Source organism: Protopterus annectens, chromosome 7.part1, assembly GCF_019279795.1.
Source record: "Protopterus annectens isolate FY-2018-M chromosome 7.part1, PAN1.0, whole genome shotgun sequence".
Lineage (NCBI taxonomy): Eukaryota > Metazoa > Chordata > Ceratodontiformes > Protopteridae > Protopterus > Protopterus annectens.
In genome coordinates this window covers 344,844,954-344,866,389 of record NC_056740.1, presented here as the reverse complement: position 1 = coordinate 344,866,389, position 21,436 = coordinate 344,844,954, and the positions used below count along the sequence as shown (strand labels likewise).

Below are 21,436 nucleotides of genomic sequence, written 5' to 3'. Positions count from 1 at the left end.
GCACGAGTCACACTTCTTAAAACCTGAGACCCTCTCCTTTGACATGGTGCCAAAAACACACACACACACCAGTCAAAATTAACTTAAATAAATACCAAAAGGTATTCTACAAAACCAATACACACACCCTAACAGGGGATGGGAAGGGTTTTTAAGATACACTAACAAAAATTAAAGGAGACAGGGATTTCTGTCAGAAAAGGTAATATATAAGTTTAAAACTATCAAAACAAGGTTTTTAATAAAAAGGGCTTAAAACTCACAAAGTGAAAAACTTACCAGGAGCTGGTAAAGAAGACCTCCGATCTAGGTACTTACTGCCTTGCATCATGGGATATGGGGCTGCCTCGAGCTGGTAAAAGGAGTTCTCGCCATCAAGCAAGAATGAAGGCGAGATTGACAACTTAACATTCATTCTTGTCTAAAACTTTAAGTCAGTGCTGTTCTGGTTGAAACTAAGATTCCTGGCCTGGGTGAGTGTCTGACATTTTCACATGTCTGATCACCATGACAGGTCGCAGCACATTGTGCTCCTTAAATGCATTGATTTCATTGCCAGTTACTAATCCTCCTCAGCCCTTATACCTAAGTTGGCTACTTCAGTACTTGCATCAGAAATGTCTTCATTGCAGATGTTTGCTCTTTGACTACTTGGTTGTTGATGCACAACTTCGCCAAATAATATTGTCTCAACCACAGCTGAAAGGGTTAGGCTTCCTTTGGCACGACTGTACTTCAGGATTCAGGTAGCTGAACTTGGTCTTTGGGATAGACCATTGCTTCCCTGTCCTTAGTGGTTACTTCTTGAAGGACATCTCATCCAAGGACTCATTGAGAAGGACTCTCCAGGTTAAATGGAACAGATGTGTTCTTACTATGTTACTTGCTCTATGAGGAGACCTTTCCTGATAAGTCAGAAACACTCTGTCACATTTCCCCTGTGGGTGGATTGTCTTCCTATTTAAATAAGTAAGTATATACCTTTATATTACATATTAGCAGTGTTGGTGATAAATTGCATTGTTATTTCTTGATTTACAGAAAATGCTTGCTTGAACTCAAGAGCAGATTGGTTGGTCAAAAGACATGCACAGTTACACTGTCAGAGGCTGACTGCACAGTATGTATTGATAAAGAGTGCATAAATACTAAAATATGCAATCTTCAAGGAAATTTGCCAGATTCTGATTGGCAGAAAGGATGAATCTGTCTTGGATTAACTGATATAATAAGATTGTATCTGTTATATATGGTGAGTGTTATCACACAACTGCATTTTCTGATGCCCATTTTTTCCTAAACTTGAGTTTTTAAGAATGACAATGGTAATGATATTTTAGAAGTTTAAATGTTTTAAGTGTTTTTGTTGGTGTGTGAGTGTATATACACACACACAAACACACACACACACACACACACACATATATATATATATATATATATATATATATATATATATACATACATACATACACACACACACGCACTTACACACATATATGCACATATGTGTGTGTGTATATGTATGTGTGTGTGTGTGTGTGTGTGTATATATATATATATATATATATATGTATATATATATGCAAATATACATATATATATATATATATATATATATATATACATATATATATATATATATATATATATATATATATATATATATATATATATATTATACATATACATATGCATATAACTATACATATATATTTGGATATTGTTGAGTTATGTTTTGTTTTTTTATTTTAGATGGATGGATGGGGCCTTTTCAGATTTGAATGGTGAAATCATGGAAGCAGAAATAGATGAGTTTTTCAGAGAAATCTACAAAATGCTGAAATTTTTCCAGCAAAAGCAGAAAAAGGAAGAACAAGAGAGACAAAAATCAGCATCCCGCAGAAGAACTACTGATCGAAAACAGGAAGAAGAAAAGAAGGATAATCCAATTATTACCATGTGTTCAACAGTAATGGATCAGATTAAAGATTTCAAGGTAGTAGAAATCCATTTATCAGTATGTTTTCTTATGTGTATGTGTGCAGATATAGATGTATGTGTGTGTTTGTGTGTGTGTGTTTGTGTTCTTGTGCGTGTGTGTGTGTGTATGTGTTTCTAAGCACACACACACACATGTATTTGTAATTTCTTATGCCTGAGTGCAACAAAGTCAGATTATGTTTTCCTACTTCTTTGTGTAACATAATTCATTAATTCAAGGGAATTGTTGCTTTTCCCAAGATAGAGCATTGTAGACTGGGAATAATTCAAATGGGAGTGATGGGATACTCCTTGCAATGGTTATGTGTTGGGGAGGTGGGAGGGCAAAGCTCCTAAAGCTGTTCATAGAAAGTGTTATTTTTCGAATGTCCATTGATTTAATCAAACACTAATGTTCATTATGTTGATCACTGTTGTAGTAGCCTTAAATATATAGGTTATATCCTGCCAAGGATATATCAGCCAGTTGGCTTCCAAACTTTCAAGGCACCTACCATGTGCCTGAACTGTCAGGCAGCATGAGCTGAATAAAAGACAGGTTTGGGTGTGAAACCCTTCAGAGGTTTACTGCTGCTGAAAAGTACGCTCCTTGAGGCTTTCAGGGATCAACGGTTGGCTTTTGCTTTCCTTTGCCGGGCAGATAAGTTCCCTTTGGGGGGGGGGACTTCCGTTTTCTTAATTTTGTTGATGTTTTATTACTTTTCTCTTCAGGAAAGTTATTGTAAAGCTAGGAGTGTTGTTTTAATGGACTCTCGAGACTGTTACATAATTTTAAATGAAGTGCTCATTTTTTTCTGACAATTTAAAAGTGGTGTAAACTAACTGAAAACATTTTTTTTCCTGTGGAGAAATTGTATTTATTTTACTTTTCTGGGGCTGACATAGTGTTTTAAAATACTTTCACTGTGTTTTTCTGTCAAAAAAGTAACTTATGTGGACTGGTAGTGTTAACTGACAATTGCTGCATGTCATCCCCAAGAAAGAGGCACCATTTTTTCTCAGCTGTTTTTATTGAAAATTTTAACAGCAAAACATTAATATATGATAATAGAAATATTATAAAACAAATATACATATCTAAAAGAACAATAATAAACAACAACTAAAATAACTATTTACAATAGTGTCTACTATAAAAGAGGCACCATTTTTTACTTGACCATGGAACAGATTACCAGTCCCTTGGTCGGTCGTTCTTCCAGCCACAAAAAGAAAAAAATTAAGCAAACACCCTTTGTCACTACAGCAGATTGGCAGTTTGCATCAGCTGCAGGTGGGTGGCCATTTTTGTATCTCAGACCACTCATTTTTTATCTCAGATCCCTCTAATGCAGCATCTACAGTCACTATGTGCTGGGGGTTAGGTATGTACTCTGCAGCTATTTGAGTCTCCTCAGTGGACAAGGGAGAGACAGTCTTGTCAGTCCTGGAAGAGGGAACAATGAAGTTTTCCCACTTGTGCCAGAATACTCTGCTTATCCCTGGGGAAGCTGCTTCTGCCATTAGTAACACAGTTGGCCCCATTTTTCCTGTCAAAAAGAAACAGAAACCTAAGGATGTATCAACTCTTCCTCATTTGTCTTTGGATAGAAGTTATTTACTGGGTCTGACCCAGGAAGGTTTTCCTGTTCTCTCTAAATGTGGTGTCCTTCCCTGGGGAAGCTGCTGCTGCCATTGGTAACAGGGTTGGCTCCATTTTCCCTGTCATAAAGAGACAGAAAAAACATGCATGTATCTCCTCCTCCTCAATTTCTGTGTATAGGAGTAGTTTATTGGGTCTGGCTTAGGGTTTAATTCAGGGTGTAGATCCTTCTTGCAAAAGAAAGAGGGATTCCTCTTTTGTTGATGAGATTCAAGATTCCGAATCTGAAGAGGAAAATGCAGGGGTGGATACAGTTTTTTTTCTTCAGATTTCTGATTCAGACTCAGAGAGGAGCTCAGTTTCTGATTCTCCCTGTGGGGCTTTCCCTTTCTGTTTTTCTGAGTCTGTTGATAGAACATGCCAGGCCAGTGTTTTCAGCGTAAGAGCAGTGAATTTTTTCAGTCCGTCAGAAAATAGTATGAGTTGTTACAGAAGGATTTTCTAGAACCCATTCCTCCTGTTCTGTCTGTTTCAGAGGATGTGTCTGTTACTGCCTACAGTTTTCCTGATAGTCAGTCAACTGCCCCTAAAAAGGCATAGGATGTATAAATTTCCTCATTCTTTTACATTTTTACAAGCTATTCCTAAACCTGACACAGCAACTATAGCTTTAGTTGACTCACTGCTGCTAAGCAGTTAGTTAATCCCAATCTTACTTTTTCTGATAACAATGGGAACATTGTTGAAAGGTTTGGGAAAAAGTGTATACTTCTGTGACATTGATTTTCAGAATTTTGAATTGTCAAGCTCATATGTTAAACATTTGTTCAGACAAATTGTGAAAGTGTAAGGAGTGTTTTATCCATGGTTTCTTCATGTGAGAAAAAATCTTCTTTGAATAATTTATTTTCTTCTATTGCACAGGTCATCACTACTCATTGTTTACAGTGTGTGTATGACTCTTTTAGTACGTCTTTCAGGGCTATGGCTAGTAGTACTATTTTAAAGAGATTTGCATTGCTGCATTCTCAGAACCTCCCAGATGATGTTAAACTGAGATTTTAAATTCTCCCTTGGACAGAGATTAAATGTTTGACCCCTCTGGTGCAGAGGTGATCAGTAAGTGTGACAAAAGTGACAAGTTGATTTTTCAGTCCCCATTTTCCAAAATTTTCAAGGGATTTTCTATGTCCACATCTGATTTTGGCAAAAAATAGAATAAATAGTCCCCCCAGAAATGGAGGTAAACAGACATTTAAGAAGAAAAGGTAAGAGGGTTCCAAAAAAAAGTCTCAAACCTTCCAAAACCAAGGACAGTCCAACAGGTTTGAATGACTGCTCAAGAGACCTTGTGAGTCCTCACCACCCTGGCCCCTTTTTTCTTCCAGAAAATCTGAATCTCCATTGTTCTCTTTGGTAATATATTGTTTCAGATGAATGGCTTCTGAAAATCATTCATCAAGGTTACACATGGTAGTAGGAAGGAATTTCTCCTTCCCAGGAGGTCATTCCACATCCTCCTGATCAGAGTTTTATTTCCATTGGTTCTTCATCACATGCTATCAAAAGGAGTGATAGAACTAGTTTTTCCTTTCCAGGGGAGGACGGATTTTTATTCAATTATGTTCCTAGTGCCAAAGAAAGAAAATTATTGGAGACCAGTTTCTTTCCTAAACCTTTGTGATGGTGCCCAAAGTCAAAATGATGTCACTTCACGTCCTGCTACCTCTTCTTCCATTTTCAAGTTTCCTGGCAACACTAGACTTAAAAGTTACTTATCGTTACTTCCCTTTTAATCCAGACTTCAGGCTTCTCTTAAAGTTTTATGTGTCTGGATCACATTGTTAGTTTTGTGCTTTACCCTTTGGACTATCCACTGCCCCAAGCATGTTTACAACATGTCTAGCTCCAGTTACAGCTCATAGCAGGTTACAGAGTATCCACATTTTTCCATATTTAGATAACCTGCTTATCTTTGCAGAGTCTTTTTCAAAGTGTCAGAAGAAATCTCTCCCTTGAGTGAGAGATCTTTTACACAAGCTTGGATTGCAAGAGAACATTCAGAAGTCTTTCTTGACTCCTTGACACAGTACTGTGTTCTTGGGATGTCAACTAGACAGCTCAGTTCAAAGAGTTTTTCTTCCACAGGAAAAAATATTTCTTTATCTGGATTTGTTCTTAAGGTTTTTTGACTCAGACTTTGATCACTGTGAAGGGGATACCTCAAGATTTTTGGGTCTTATGGCATAAATGATTCTCATGATACCCATAGTAAGACTTCATATGAGAAAGATATGATAGTATCTGAAATCTCTTTAGTCCCAGAATCATTACCTTTTATCTTTTCAAAACCCATTGCTGAGGTTTACTGATTAAAAAAAAATAAGAAATATGACTGAAAAGAACATACCACCAGCTATTTAGACATTATTATGCTTTACAAAACAAAATATGTTAAAAACTGTCATAAGCGCTTTTGTCCACTTAAACTTCTTAATATGGAGTTCTTCAATCATCTTTTAAATATCGGCTCATGCACCAGTCAAAAACTACTATAATAATGATATCATCTGTCCATCCTCTTATTCATTAAACTCAGCGGACACAGTTCTTTAAAAACATAAAGGTACAAAAACACATCCTCCTTATGAAACCACAAGTAAATAAATAAATAGTGGTTCCCTCAATTATTAAAAAACTATTTAACATATTTTGGTTAAATCCAGCATAAATATAACATAACTATCATGTAGTAAGAAAGAAATTTATTTAAAAAATTACCATTCAACATTGCTAACATCCATTTCAGATAAAACTTAATTGTAACACCCTTCAAACTATCTGGTACTCAGTATTATCTAGACATTGATCTTAACTTCAATAAACAATGCATTGAACAATAATAATTTATTCCAGGCCAGTTATAGGCATTTAATCTAATCTGCCATAGTAGCTTCTTTTTCTCTAAATACAAATTCCATGGGGCCACACTTGGTCCAACCCCCACCTTTTCTGTTAACATGTATCTAAAAGTATGGTCCAAATTTAAAAATACTGCCACAGCAACCAAGTGAAATACACCGAAAATCAGCCACAAAGACAAATAGACGTTTTAGCACTTTCTTCCACTTTAATTTTACATGGACTTCTTCAGAAAAACCAGGATGCCTCCCTACATCCTGGTTTTATACTGGTTAAACAGGAAATGATGTTGTTGTATATTAATAACAATGGTGTTACATGTTATATTTTAAAGTGAGAAAATCATATGAAAAAATTCGTGAATTTATCTACATATGTTTATCCTAAAACTTTACATTGTTTAAAAAAATACATATGTATTTAATGGTTATGGTATAACCATTATCATTGAAACACAATCTTAAAATCTATTTTGACTCCTATGTTCAAACAATATGTTTTGAAACATATATTCAGTTGTAGTTCAGTTACTTTAAAATCACTTGTTGATCATTTAAAACGATACGTTGAAATAGTATTGATTATTTATATACATCACAAGATCTCAAATTATTCTTGTTTGAATCTATTTTTACAAATAAAGTGTTCGACTTGTTTGTTTGATGACTCAATACTCCCTCGCAACCAAGCGAGTTAGTGTTATGTTCAATGATGTACAATAATGCACATGCTCCCATAGCTACCCCCAAATCTCCCGTAGGAAGTGAGTGCAACCTTTTGAATGTGTGCATTAGTTTTTTAACTTGAACACTCCCGTGTAACTGATGCTACCACTATGATAGTGTTGTAGTCAGGAAAACCTGGGGCGTGTGACCTCACACCTGAAATACCCAATGACAACCGCATCGTGGGAAACGAAACCCTAGGAGTGGACTCTCTAGTGTGAGTCTTCTGCCACCTGCCCACAGGCCCACCAACTTCCTTATGCACCCACCCACCTGTTGGCCAAAGATGCACGGTAAGAAAACCCTAACCATGCATCGAGACCAATTCCCAAATGCCGCTAGTTAGTGCTAGCAGAAGTGTGTTTATTCTGATGGAACTCCCACACACTCTAGAGACTCCTGTTTTTGGTAATGTGAGTTCTCTGTATGTCACCCTGTTGGGCAGGTGGCAGAAGACTCACACTAGAGAGTCCACTCCTAGGGTTTCGTTTCCCACGATGCGGTTGTCGTTGGTTATTTCAGGTGTGAGGTCACACGCCCCAGGTTTTCCTGACTACAACACTATCATAGTGGTAGCATCAGTTACACGGGAGTGTTCAAGTTAAAAAACTAATGCACACATTCAAAAGGTTGCACTCACTTCCTACGGGAGATTTGGGGGTAGCTATGGGAGCATGTGCATTATTGTACATCATTGAACATAACACTAACTCGCTTGGTTGCGAGGGAGCATTGAGTCATCAAACAAACAAGTCGAACACTTTATTTGTAAAAATAGATTCAAACAAGAATAATTTGAGATCTTGTGATGTATATAAATAATCAATACTATTTCAACGTATTGTTTTAAATGATCAACAAGTGATTTTAAAGTAACTGAACTACAACTGAATATATGTTTCAAAACATATTGTTTGAACATAGGAGTCAAAACAGATTTTAAGACTGTGTTTCAATGATAATGGTTATATCATAACCATTAAATACATATGTATTTTTTTAAACAATGTAAGTTTTAGGATAAACATATGTAGATAAATTCACGAATTTTTTCATATGATCTTCTCACTTCAAAATATAACATGTAACACCATTGTTATCAATATACAACAACATCATTTCCTGTTTAATCAGTATAAAACCAGGATGTAGGGAGGCATCCTGGTTTTTCTGAAGAAGTCCATGTGAAATTAAAGTGGAAGAAAGTGCTAAAACGTCTATTTGTTTTTGTGGCTGATTTTCGGTGTATTTCACTTGGTTGCTGTGGCAGTATTTTTCTGTTTCAGTCCATTTCGGGCAACCGAAGGAGTTTTTGAGTTTGTTATGGTCCAAATTTACTTGCACATGTTTTGCCAAAGCACTTGCTAATTTACCTCTCTTAATATTTTATATATATATATATATATATATATATATATATATATATATATATATATATATATATATATATATATATATATATATATATATATATATATATATATGCTCATAAATCCTGTCCCTTAAATGGCGCTCAGTTTTGTCCACATAAAAGCATGAGCTGTCATGGCATAGTGCTAGGTAAACCACTCCCCTTGTTTCACAGTAAAATTTTCCTTGTACCCTGTATTCATAATCCCTTACACTGAACGTCCTTCCTTCACATATATATATTTGCAAAAGGGGCATCTTCCACATTTGGGCATCTGTTCTTCCGAAACCTTGTGCTTGGAGTTGGTATTGTCAATAATTGATTTGAAGTTGAACCCCCTACAGAAAATTGAAGGGCTTTCCTCTAATTTATCTTGAACAACCCTGTCTTCCATAATTACAGTCCAGTTCTTATTAAGGACCCATTTTATTACTCTAGAATCATAATTAAAATCAATGATAAAATTAGTAGAAAAGTCAGTAGGGCGGATTCATATTTCGTTTGGTTGACCATAATAGCATCATTATTATAATCTGTCCCCCCCATCTACCCTGAGAATGGGCTTAAAATAACCATTCAGTCTTTTATTTGAAACATCTAACACAAGTTCATGCAAAAGAGACAGCGGGTAACCCTTATTTTTAAACATATTAACCAAAAGTTGACATTCATCATTGAAATGGTCATGCAAAGATACCATTCTTGCGGCCCTGACAAGTTGACCCTTCACCACATATTTCCTTTGGTGATAAGGGTGGGAGCTAGAAAAATATAAAAAAAGAATTGCAATATGTCTCTTTTCTAAAAATCCTTGAACTGTATCTACCATTACACCTATCCCTCTCCAGGAGGATGTCCAAGTAAGCCTTTTTCTCTATATTTGTTTTGTATGAAAACTTCAAAAAGCCTGTTCTTCCATTAATGTATTGGATGAACTCCTTAAGACATTCCTCATTTGCCTTCCATATGATAAATATATCATCCAAATATTGAGTGTATGTTCTCATATACTCATTGTATTTGCTCCCAAATATATACTTGTCTTCACACTGGGCCATAACGAGGTTACTCTGCCACACAGGGGGGATCCCTTCAAAATATATAAAATTATTATATAGTAGTTTTTTGAAAGGTTCTTCAATTAAATTGACCTGGGCTTGAGGAACTCCCTTCTCAATTAAAAAAAATCAACTACCCATTGTATACCAAGGCTGTGGAAAATTACTGTGTACAAGTCTTTGACATTTATAGCTACCAATCTATCATCTTGATTAAACTCAATATTCCTAATACATTTTAGAAAATTCCAAGAATCCTTATAGATATGGCATTCCCTTTCCGAATAGGATTAAGCCTGTTATCCAAAAATTTTGCCCAAGGAAATATCAAAGAATTTCTACCATCTACTATGGGGCGTAAAGGTGGGTTCCCCAAATTTTTATGTATTTTTGGTACTCCAGAAATTGCAGGCATAATAGGGGAAACCATATTAAAATGATTAAACATCTCCATAGTTATATTCTGTTCAATGAACAAATCTTGCAGTTGGCCATAAACTTTCCTATAAGCCCCATTTACTTGATTCTTAGAAACCAATTTGTAAGTATCCTTTTGTAATCTGTCAATCATTCTGTTCTTGTAATCATGGATATCCATAATGACCAACCCACCACCCTTATCTGGCTTCATAATTCTTATCTTCTGCTTTTTTATATATTGCAACAGAGAAAATTCATCCTCTGTCAAATTTCCATTTTTAAAACCACACATTCCGGAAATCCAGTTTTTCACACTTTCTTGAATAATAATAAAGCTGGATGTAAGAGCAGGTTGTAGGTACTAGGTATTTTACATTCGTTATTCAAGATACCCCCACCATCGTGAATCAACAGATTCAATTTTCTAACAAACCTTTTCAAATCAATTAATGTATTAGTCAAAGTTGCTCTCATAGTTGGAATGAAAGTCATTCCCCTAGATAACAGTTCAGCAATTTTTGAATCAGTTGGAGTTCCAGAGAAGTTATAAACACAAAAATCACATTGTAATTCTTCATGATAGTCAAATTAGATGTAGGTGGAACTATATTGTCCAATTCTACCTGAACATCCTGGCCAACTGTTATATTAAAAGGGACATCTACAATATTATGCCACTTAGCACAACCCAGAATTATGCTCCATGATATCAGTTCCTGGCCCTGTGTTGTTTGTAAATTCATTGGTTGTTTTGAGGGGGATGAGTTCACAACCATGTTTTTCATTGGTTCCCATGTAAAGGTGTGTGAAAAACCAGCTGCTCCTTTGGTTGTAATTTCCTTTGTTTATTTTGTCTGTCTATAATACACTCAGATCTTCTAAGGGGAGGCTGTAAATCCCTTTGGTCCTCACCGTTATGCCCTGAATAGTCATTTGTATTGGGTTGTATGTCATGATTATCGACTGAATCTCCATAATAAACATTCATCTTCCCCCTCCTCCCCCATACCTGGGAACTTGGTGCGGTGGGGTATGCTAAACCCTTAGAATAATCAGAATTGTTCCTTTGCAATTTCTTGATTTTATTTGCTCACGTTCTACTCATGTATTTTTCAATACTATTAAAGATTCATAAATATTCATATTTTATTCCTTCATAATTCATGTCTTGTTTAACAACAATATCCAAAAAGCTCAGTTCCTAGCTAAACTTTCAATATTCTTATTATTATGCCTCACCAAAATCACTAAAAATTCACAACCAATTTTATCAAAAAATTTTAAAAGTTCTAAATGTAGTGGGGAGTTGCTCTTTAACCCCATTGGGTACCTCTAGAGTCTTAGCCCCTTTGGCATTTATTTCCTTTTGATACATTCAATGAGATAAATATTTTCTAATTATAACTTTTTATATTTAAACAGTTTATAATCAAATTCATTCAGTTTAGCATCTAAAGAGTCTCTTCCCTTGCCCGAATCTGTTCCCAGTTTGAGCCCAGTGTCCAACCAGTTACTCATATTAGGGATGCTGAAAATATGCGGTTGGTGTCCTTTCAATTCCGTAGAGCCATTAAAATGGTTCTATTCCATACTCTAGCTCATCCCATCATTAGGCTGTTGCACAGGAACATCCTTTTGCAGCTGGGAAGACCTCTCGAAACTGCTGTAAATCCAAAGTAACTTTCTGTTTGAGTACAGTAATCCCTTGTCGATAATTAGATAATGCAAGGGGTCCACACCCCCTTGCTGGGTGAAAGACAGGTACATTAGTGTTCATTTCACTCATGCTGAGGTTTGTCAGAAGAGAAGTCTTTTGGTGGAGACAAAAGATATCCTTAAATACAGGTCTCCCCTTCTCCCTCCCTACTTCAAAGCAGTAAGTCAACACAGATGCTTTGGACTTTGCTTGGGGAGCTTTCTCGGGAGGGATAAGAGTGTAAGGGATGTAGGACACCAAGGATATGCAGGGACATAAATATCAAAAAGATGCTTGCTGTTATTAAGACACTCAACTATCTGAACTATCTTTGGTCCACAGGAACTCTTCAAGTGGTTACAGACAATACCACAGTTATGTGGTATATCAACAAGAAAGGAGGAACCAGTTATCTTGAGATACTGCTTCTCAGAATAACCTCATTCTGTGGGCATCTTGTATTCCATCAGATCAAAACTATTTGGCTGACAGGAGGGTCTTCCAAGATTTCATCCTTCTATGGAAGTTCCTCAAGTTGGCCTCTTTTCCTCCTCTCTGAACAGCCAACTGGCAAGATTCTGTTCCAGGACTCCATGCAAGAAGGCCTGGAAGACAGATGCCTTTTCTTTTCTTTCCCCTGGACAGGAATGTTCCTATATGCATTTCCACCCTTTCCAGTAATATCCAGGATACTTCTGAAGGTTCAGAAGGAATCCCCAAAGATTATTGTGGTGACTCCCTTCTGGCTCATGCAACAGTGGTTTTCCCTTATATTGGAAATGGCCAGGGTGAATTACCTCAAGCTTCCTCACAGACTGGACATACACCATAAGAACTGGGTTGTGTGATATGCCCTGACATCAATCAATTTCATTTGACTGCCTGATAGGATCTTAATTCCATTCAGGCACCTTTTTACTGAGGATGCACAGTATGTACTAATGGAAGCAAGAAAGCCTGCTATAAGAAAATAATATATTAGCAAATGGAAAAGGTTTTCTAGTTGGTACCAGCAACATAACCAGCACCCATTCAGGGCTAGCTGTTGTCTGTTTTTTACGGTATTTGTTTGCCTTATTATCCTATGGCCTTTCTTACTTCTCTGTCAAGGTTCATTTATTGGTCACTTCAGTATGTCTGCTCATGAATACTCAGCTTTCAATGCAGTCATGTCAAGATTTCCTTGAAAGGGGTTTTGCACAAGAAACCTTCAAGAAAACTGATGGCCCCTCCTTTAAATCTTAATTTTGTGTTAGAAGGGTATCTGAATTGCAAACTCTTATGGTGAGTCAACCCTTTCTCATTTTCCATAGGGACGTTGTTTCTTTGAGAACTAATTCTTATTTTCTGCCAAAAGTGGTATCCAAGTTTACTTTATGCCAAACTGTTCATCTTCCTGTTTTTTCCCTGAACCTAAAAATTAGGGAAAAAAGATACTCCTTACCTTAGATGTCCACATACAACTCAGATATGATCTTGGCAGAACTAAGTCTTTCAGATCTTTGGATCAATTATTTATTTCTTGTGAAGGTAAGAAGAAGGGATGACCTGTTTCAAAACAGATTATTTCCAAATGGTTGTCTGAGGCTATTCCCTTTTGTTATACGTAGCATAACAATATGATTCTAGGCAGTCTTGTCTTCATCTATGGCTTTTTGGAAAAGGTTGAATTCTAGGAGTATTCTAGAAGTTGCTACTTGGTCTTCTGTACATACATTTACAAAGCACTATAAACTTGATTTCTTCTCTAGGTCCAGATCAAGCTTTGCTAGGACCATTCTCCAGGGACTTCTGCAGCAGTGATTGATGTGATGAACATAGTACAGTTGTGTAAGTTAAACTTACCGTAACAATAGATGTTCAAATAATCAGTGCTGCAGTAACTGCTCCCTCCCACCCTCCACCCACTTGATTTTAGTGTTCTTTTTTTATGCCAGGATATGGGCTTTTATTTTTTGTTATTCCTAACCTTCTCCTTTCAGGGCTTAGCTGACAGGAGAGCTCTGAAGGGCTTTGCTCCCAAGCTTTTCTTTTAGTCAGCTCATTTCAAGCTGCCTGAAAGTTTGGATGCATGGAAGGTGCTCTGAAGCTTTAGAAGCTGGCCATCTGTTATATCTTTAGCAAGATATAATCCATATAGCTAAGGCTACTGCAGCAGTGATCACTCAAATATCTACTGTTATGGTAAGTTTAACCTGCACATCTGTACTCTTCTGTTAATCGGCTGTTGGAAAATGGCAATGAATAGTAATCAGTAAAACTATAATCATACACATACATACACAAACATATTTGAGTATATGCTGTTGTGTACATATATATATATATATATATATATATATATATATATATGTATGTATATGTGTACACAGATGACACACACGAGTGCAACAGTGCACATTTTTTAAACAAGAAACATCTTTATTTAATTATGACTTATGACTTAGGTAATTATACATTTATATAAACAAAAACAAACCATACTGACAATAAGAAACATTTTCATTGAATTATCACTTAAAACATAGGCTATCATACATTTATATAAATGAAAACAAACCATTATTGACATATTTTCAGTTGCAAACATTATACATCACTTATAATCTTCTATTCAGTCATTGTTAGTGAAGCATTGTATAGCTTGCTTTGAATGATAGCTTTCTGTTTGTGCTATATATAGGAGCCTTAAATGTATAGCTCTGTAGTTCTCAAATATCACTTCAAATCAGGTAATCCCAAACCAACTTGTTGCATTAGAAAAATCAGCTTATCCCACTTGACTGTCGCCACAGTAGTCAGGAAGTCCTCTACGTGGCACACCTCATCATAAAAGGGTTCTCATCCAGGAAAAAAGAGGTAATTGTTCCCCTCTACTCGACACTCATTAGACCCATTATAGAGTACAATGCCCCTTTTGGAATGTACCTCACAAGACATCTGTAGCAGCTGGAAAGGCCACAGAAGTACCTCACAAAGAGGATTACTGGCCTCAAACAAATGCCCTACACTGACTGGCTCAAAAAACTCCAGCTTTACTCCGTAGCATATCGCCTACTCTGAGGTGATCGCTGCCTAACAAATAAAGCTATGTCAAACCCAGAGCTATTGGACATGCTACACCTAAAGAAATCCCAATCCCTCCGAGCTACACGCTCTGGGGACCTAAACATTGTCACCACAATAATCAGGACATGCTGGAGGGTAGCTTCCTGTCCCAGAGACTTCCCATACTCTGGAACAGGCTACCCATCTATGTCAAGCAAAGTTCTTCATTAGCACTCTTCAAGAAAAATCTTGATGAGTGGATGGTAAATAGGAAATACACTCTGGGGATCACTTCTGTGTCTCTGCTCGACAGTGACACAGGAAAATAACTTTCTTGGGTGGCATATGCCAGGGAACCGTGTTGGCTAGGCTTACGTAGGCCCTTGGGCCGATAGCCTAGTACCTACCTATGAACCCTCTTTTCTTCCCAGATAAAATCTTCAACTCTTTATTAATTGCTATCCATAACTTCTCTGGTTCATAAAAATATGCTTGACCTGTGTATAAAACTAAAGGGACTAAAAACATTTTCACTGCTTGCATCTTGCTATTCATATCCATAAAACAGAGCTTCCAGTTTTTCAGGCTTTTATATTAGCTTTCCATCTGATATTGTCCTTTTCATTTTTCCTCACTTTTGGGTTCTGATCCGATCCTCAGATCTGACTCGGCCACATTTACCAAACCTCCAATCCAACTCTTGAGCTCCTCCTCTACCCACAATGCCCCACTCCATCCCTATTGCTTTAAATCTCACTTACCACCATCATGGTTAGATGTAGGTTCCACTGTCGAGCATTTGTAAGCAGTTTTTTTTTCTTGATATTTTGGTACTAAAATGTCTATAATTCTTCTACGTTAAACTTTAAAAGTTTTTCTTACAACCTACCTCCTGGCTGTCGCTGGCGTTAGGAATTGAATTTTTTGATTTTTTTTTTTCTATCAACCTTTCGCTACTAAACTTTTAGTAGTCTTTTGTATCATTGCTGGGACTTTTTCCTTTACCTAGTTTTAATAGATATCTCCTTTTAATACCATAGTTGGTAGTTTTACCTTTCTTTGTTCTTTGCTGTTAAAAAAAAAAAAACCTTTGTAGTTATTTTCTGTGTTTATCTGCTAGTTTTTCCTAGCCATAATGTCTGACAAATCTATGGGTTTTAAAAAATGCACTTCTTGGGGACATAAGATCCCAAACTCAGATGCCCACAAGTTTATTGCCTTAATCCTCACTATTTAAATATGGCCTGTACAGTCTGCTGTACTTTTAACCCTAGAGCTTTGGCTGACAGGTTGACTAGCTTATTTTGAAAGGGTTACTACCTGCTACTTTATCTTCCGGTGCTCACCCTCCCTCAAAATCTAGCAAAGTAGCTTCCTTGGAGCTCAGGAAAAGGTCTCCACTGAAGTAGCCCTGGTCTTCATCGGAAAAAATGAGAAAAGTTATGGATCTGACATCTTCTGATGCAAGCTCTCTTAGCTTACCACTGGATCTGAAACCATCATCGAATCCGAAGCTTTCAGGTCTGATAGTTATCTCTCCTTCTCCAGTGACATCCTAACTGGATCTTAAGTCTTTGGATCTGAAGCCAAGTACATCTCATAGGAGCAGAACTCCTGAGTACATGGTGAAGCCCATTTCACCCTCCTTGCCTGCAAAATTGTTTCAAACTCTGAAGAAATATTCTGGGCCCCCTTCCACAGCATCTTCTGGGTCCACCAGAAGTTTATCCAAGACAGATGTGGATAGGATAATGTGAAAGTTTTTGGAGCTGAGATCCAGATGGGGTTCTGCCAACTTCATCCCCTACCAGATCTGTGAGTGTACACTCAAAGTCTATTCTGTATCCATCTCTCATCTGACCTTTGATTTCAGAGCCCCAGGATGCAAAAATCCCTGAGAGGTTTGGTATCAGATTCGAGGAAAGTTTCCTCCTCCACTTTGACTGCTTTTTTGATAGGTTTTGCTCTGATACCCTTGGATCAGAATGGGTCTCTGAGCCAAAGTATTAGAGTTGGGTCAGAGGGGGTGGGTTCAGCTCTGGTGTTGTTGGATCCATCTGTTCATCTTAGAGCTTTGGCCCTGGACAGTTCAGGTCCAAGTCTCACATTGAGGCTCAGATCTGGGAGTGGCTGTGATTTACTTACCTTGGAAGCAGATCGGGGCTTCTCCTGGGTCCTCAGCCTTTGAGGTAGTAGAAAGGGCTTTTTCTCTCCAGTGAGAGCTGCCTTTTTTATTTCGGCTCCTACTCCTTCACTCCTATTGGTTATGTGCTGTGAGTCAGTCAGGCCTATTCCACAGGACAGCCAATTCTAGTGGGCCTCTAAACAGTTCCAGTAGAGGAACATCCCCTGTCTTCTGATAACTATCCAGAACATCCCATGGAAGAGGATTCTCAGAAGAGGAAGTGTAAAAGGAGACGCATAGATTCTCTCTTGACGTCTCTCATGGAAGACAATGATTTTGATGGAGAAGGATCCCCCAGATCACTGCTGGATGACATCTCCTTTGGAGATATTCTTGAGATTTTGAAGCAGAAAGCTGGTTGGTCATCCCAAACCTCCTTCTCCCAAAACATCTTTGTTCTTGAAGGATTTTGGTTCTGGCCCATCTATGTCTTGGGTCACCCCCCCCCCCCGGGTGGATGAACTGATTGACCTGGTTTCCCAAGGAAAAATGTCAACCTAAGCTGCAGTCTAAACGTCCATTATTACAACTTCACAAACATGAAATGCCTCTGTTAAGCGCTTTCATCCCATATTTATCAGGACTTCATCAGAACAAAGGAATTACCCCAACCGAGTCCTTAAATACATGCCTAATTAGTTAATTAAAATCAATAATATCCAATTACAAAATCTCTTGAGCCTTAAAAATATACCAAACTTATTAAAATGTATGTGTATAGGAATAATATATATACTTGTATGAATAAAACCTAACGTTTATGACACACACACCACTGTTGCATGACCTTTTATTAAACATGAATTTATCTTCCTAAAATGTTTCTAAACTTATTGTGTGTTAAAGTTTAGCAGCTTGGGTTGATATTTTTCCTTGGTTATTTGGTCTTTTTGTGAAGAATTGGTCGTGACCTGGTTTCCCACCAGTCATGGAAGGAGGCAGATATTGTTGACCACATCCCCAAGCACCCTGACAAATTTTTGGCATCACCTGCAGACCCATTTTGGAAATAAGCAAATTGAACCAATATGTAAAGAAAGCAAAGTTCCAAATGGTCACATTTCAGTCCATTCTGTCTTGCCTACACAAGGATGATTGGATGTGCTCTGTAGATCTTCAGGGGTGTACTATCATTTCAAAATAGACAGACGGTCCAGAAGACATTTCATATTTTGGCTAGGAGCCAGTCATTACCAATTCAGAACTCTGCCTTTTGGACTCACCACAGCCCCCAGGGTATTTACCAATTGCATGGCAGTAGTCGCAGCTCACTTGAGACTGATGGATTCCAAGTGTTTCCATATCTAGATGACTGGCTCCTAACCACCCCACCCAAACATCAGCTTCAGCATGCCAAGGACTATTTGCTCAAGATTTGCGACTCTTTGGGCATGAAGATAAATCTTGCCAAGTCAAAACTTGCTCCAGTTCAGAGCCTGGAATTCATAGGTACAGTTTTAAACATATCTACATGGATAACATCTTTGCCTCTCCACTGCATTACTTCTAATAGAAACTATGTTCAGACTATCCTTTCCCATTCATCTCCCCAGCAAGGTTAGTGCTTCAAGCACTTGGGTCTATGTCAGCTGGCATAATACTACTTCCTCTTGCACACTTCTTTATGTGGGATTTCCAATGGACTCTAGCTGTACAGTGGTCCATGCTATATCATCCCCTGTCTTTTCAAGTAAAACTCATCCCAATTTGCAAGCAACACATTCACTGATGGATACAATCAGACAATCTTTTTCTGGGCAGACCCTTTGTTCTTCAGATCCCATTAGCAGTGACCACAGATGCATCTCAACTGGGGTGGGGTGGGGGGCATTTCTTGGGAAGAACAGTCCAAGGTATGTGGTCCCACCAGGAGACCAGATTGCATATCAGTGTCATAGAGATGAGAGCAGCCCTTCTAGCTTTGCAGCATTTCAAAATGCTCTCCTTTTGGGGACTAATTAACCCCTTTGCAGGGAGGCCATGAGGGTTTAGGAATAGGCAATCTTATCAGACCACTTTCTAATTGCAATGCACATCCTGGGGAAAACCAACATGCTTGCAGACAAACTAAGCAGATCTATTCTAATGCCTCACAAGTGGTCTCTTTTGTCCTTTTCCTCCTCTTCCCCTGATTCTGGAATTTTTGCAGAAATCAAGCAGGCTGAAGAGCTCAGTAATCCCCTTTGCCCCTACTGCCATCGGCAAGTATGGTTCCCCTTTCTACAGTTGCATCTTTATTATCCTTCATGAGTACTGGAGCCTACTTAGGACATCCTCTTTTACCCCATTTGGGATTCAACACACCAACATTCAAGCCCTCAAGCTGACCGCATGGTTTCTCCACTTCCAGTAATAGTTAGACAGTCCAGACTCTCATCCCCAGTTTGTGACATTATTTTTGACTTCTCATAAGGATTCTACCAAAAGAGTTTATAAAAGTAAACGGAAAAGGTTCTCTATCTGGGTGTCAGATAATGACATTGATCCTTTTTCTGCATCAGTTTCAGCTATTCTTCATTTTCTGATGTTTTTCAAAAATGAGGCTAGATTTTCTACAATTAGACTTCAGTTGGTAGCTATTTCAAATTTCTACACTGGAAATAAATCCTTTTCATTGGCTTCCTCAAAGTTATGTAAAGTTTTTATGAAATGTATTTTTCTTCTGAGACTTCTAATAAAGGGTCCCTCACTGCCTTGGAATCTTACTGTGGTACTTGAAGGATCAACACAAAAGCCCTTTGAACCATCAGAGAAATCTGATCTAAAATTTCTGTCCTGGAAGATGTTTTTTTTTATACCTATAACTTCAGCAAAAAGAGCTTCAGAATTCCAGGCTCTTTCAGGAAAAACTCCTTACATAGTTTTTCACAAAGGTAGGGTTCTCTGCAGACTAAACCTTCTTTCTTACCTAAGGTAGCCTCTGCAAACAAGTTCAACCAATCAATGCACTTGCCAGTTTTCTTTCCAAATTTTATCAATAAAGGACAGTACATGTACATGTTCTTGATGTACACAGACAACTATGTTTTTAACTTCATGGAACAAAACAGTTTAGATGGTCAGACTAGCTTTTTCTGTCTTTCTCTCCAAATCACCTAGGTCAGTCAGTTTTTAAAGTTACCCTAGCTAAATGGATTACAGACTGTATCATATGGATTTACTCTCAGAAGGGCATGACATTACCAAAACATCCCCAAGCTCACTCACACATGGCTACTTATTCTGCCTTTTGGTCAAGAACATTTATTGATGACATTTGTGCAGCAGCTACATGGTCCAAGACTCATACCTTTGTTTCACATTACAAATTGGACATCACATCTAGAAATAGAGCCTCCTTTGGTTCGGCAGTACTCCAGAATATCCTTGCATTAGGGTCACCCAAGGTCACCATAGCTGGAGACTCTGTCCCATAACTGAGGAAGAATGAAAAGGACAACATCAGATTTATAAGTTATGTACTCACCATAACTAGCCATCTGTGTAGCTCATTTTCATTTTTCCTCAACTCCTCACCCATCTGTCCCCCATTCATTGTTATTGTGGAAGAAGGACCTTTTGAACTGTGTTTGGAACCTACATTTCCAGGTTTGAGCCTTGCCTTTTTCTGTCTGGCTATATCTGTTTATCTTCAGCTATTGGGAAATACAACAGCAAACTCGATCTGAGGCAATAGATACAGAGCAGGGCATTGTGGGTAGAGGGAGGAGCTCGAGAGTTGGAGTCGAGGTCTGGTAAATGTAGCCTAGTTGGATCCGAGGATCGGATCTGAACCCAAAAAAAGAGGAAGAATGAAAAAGATCAACACAGATGCCTAGTTATGGTGAGTACATGACTTATAATTTAGTCTCTTTCCACATATCCTTAGCTCCCATAACAGAAATCCTTTTTAATTCATAAACCTAAGTATTTAATTTTAGCATGTCCCCATAAATATGGGTATTTCCAAACCAATTTGTGTGCGGGTACATAGTTTACATCTGTTGTCTTTTCATTGACTTTGTATCCCATATGACTTGAAACTGTCTCAGAATGTTCCACAACACTGAAATGTACTTTTCTGGTTTTATCTGGAACAAAATAATAGTCTTCTTTTGGCTTTTTCTGGTTAGGGGTCGCCACTGTGGAACTCCGGTCTGCTCATGATTGGCAGTGGATTTTACAGTGCCGAGTTGCCAGCCTGACGCCCATCCTTTAACAAAGGCACGCCCATTCACACTCGCACCTACCTGTATGTCTTTAACGTCACTCAACCATGGGGAGGACATGCAGACTCCACACAGAAGGCACTCCAGCTGAGAATCGAATGGGAGAACCTCTTGCTGTGAGGCGACAACGCTAACCGCTGCACCACCGCGGCTTATCAGGAACAAAATAATATCATC

At 37.9% G+C, this 21,436-nt stretch overlaps 1 protein-coding gene across 1 annotated transcript in view; it reads left to right on the top strand.

The window, feature by feature from the left end:
* DNAH12 (dynein axonemal heavy chain 12) overlaps window positions 1–21,436 on the top strand; it is a 4,520,724-nt gene that overhangs the window by 1,250,207 nt on the left and 3,249,081 nt on the right. The window contains exon 14 of the mRNA XM_044078497.1: window positions 1,756–1,999. Within this exon, the coding sequence (XP_043934432.1) occupies window positions 1,756–1,999 (244 nt within the window). The remainder of the gene's footprint in view (window positions 1–1,755; window positions 2,000–21,436) is intronic.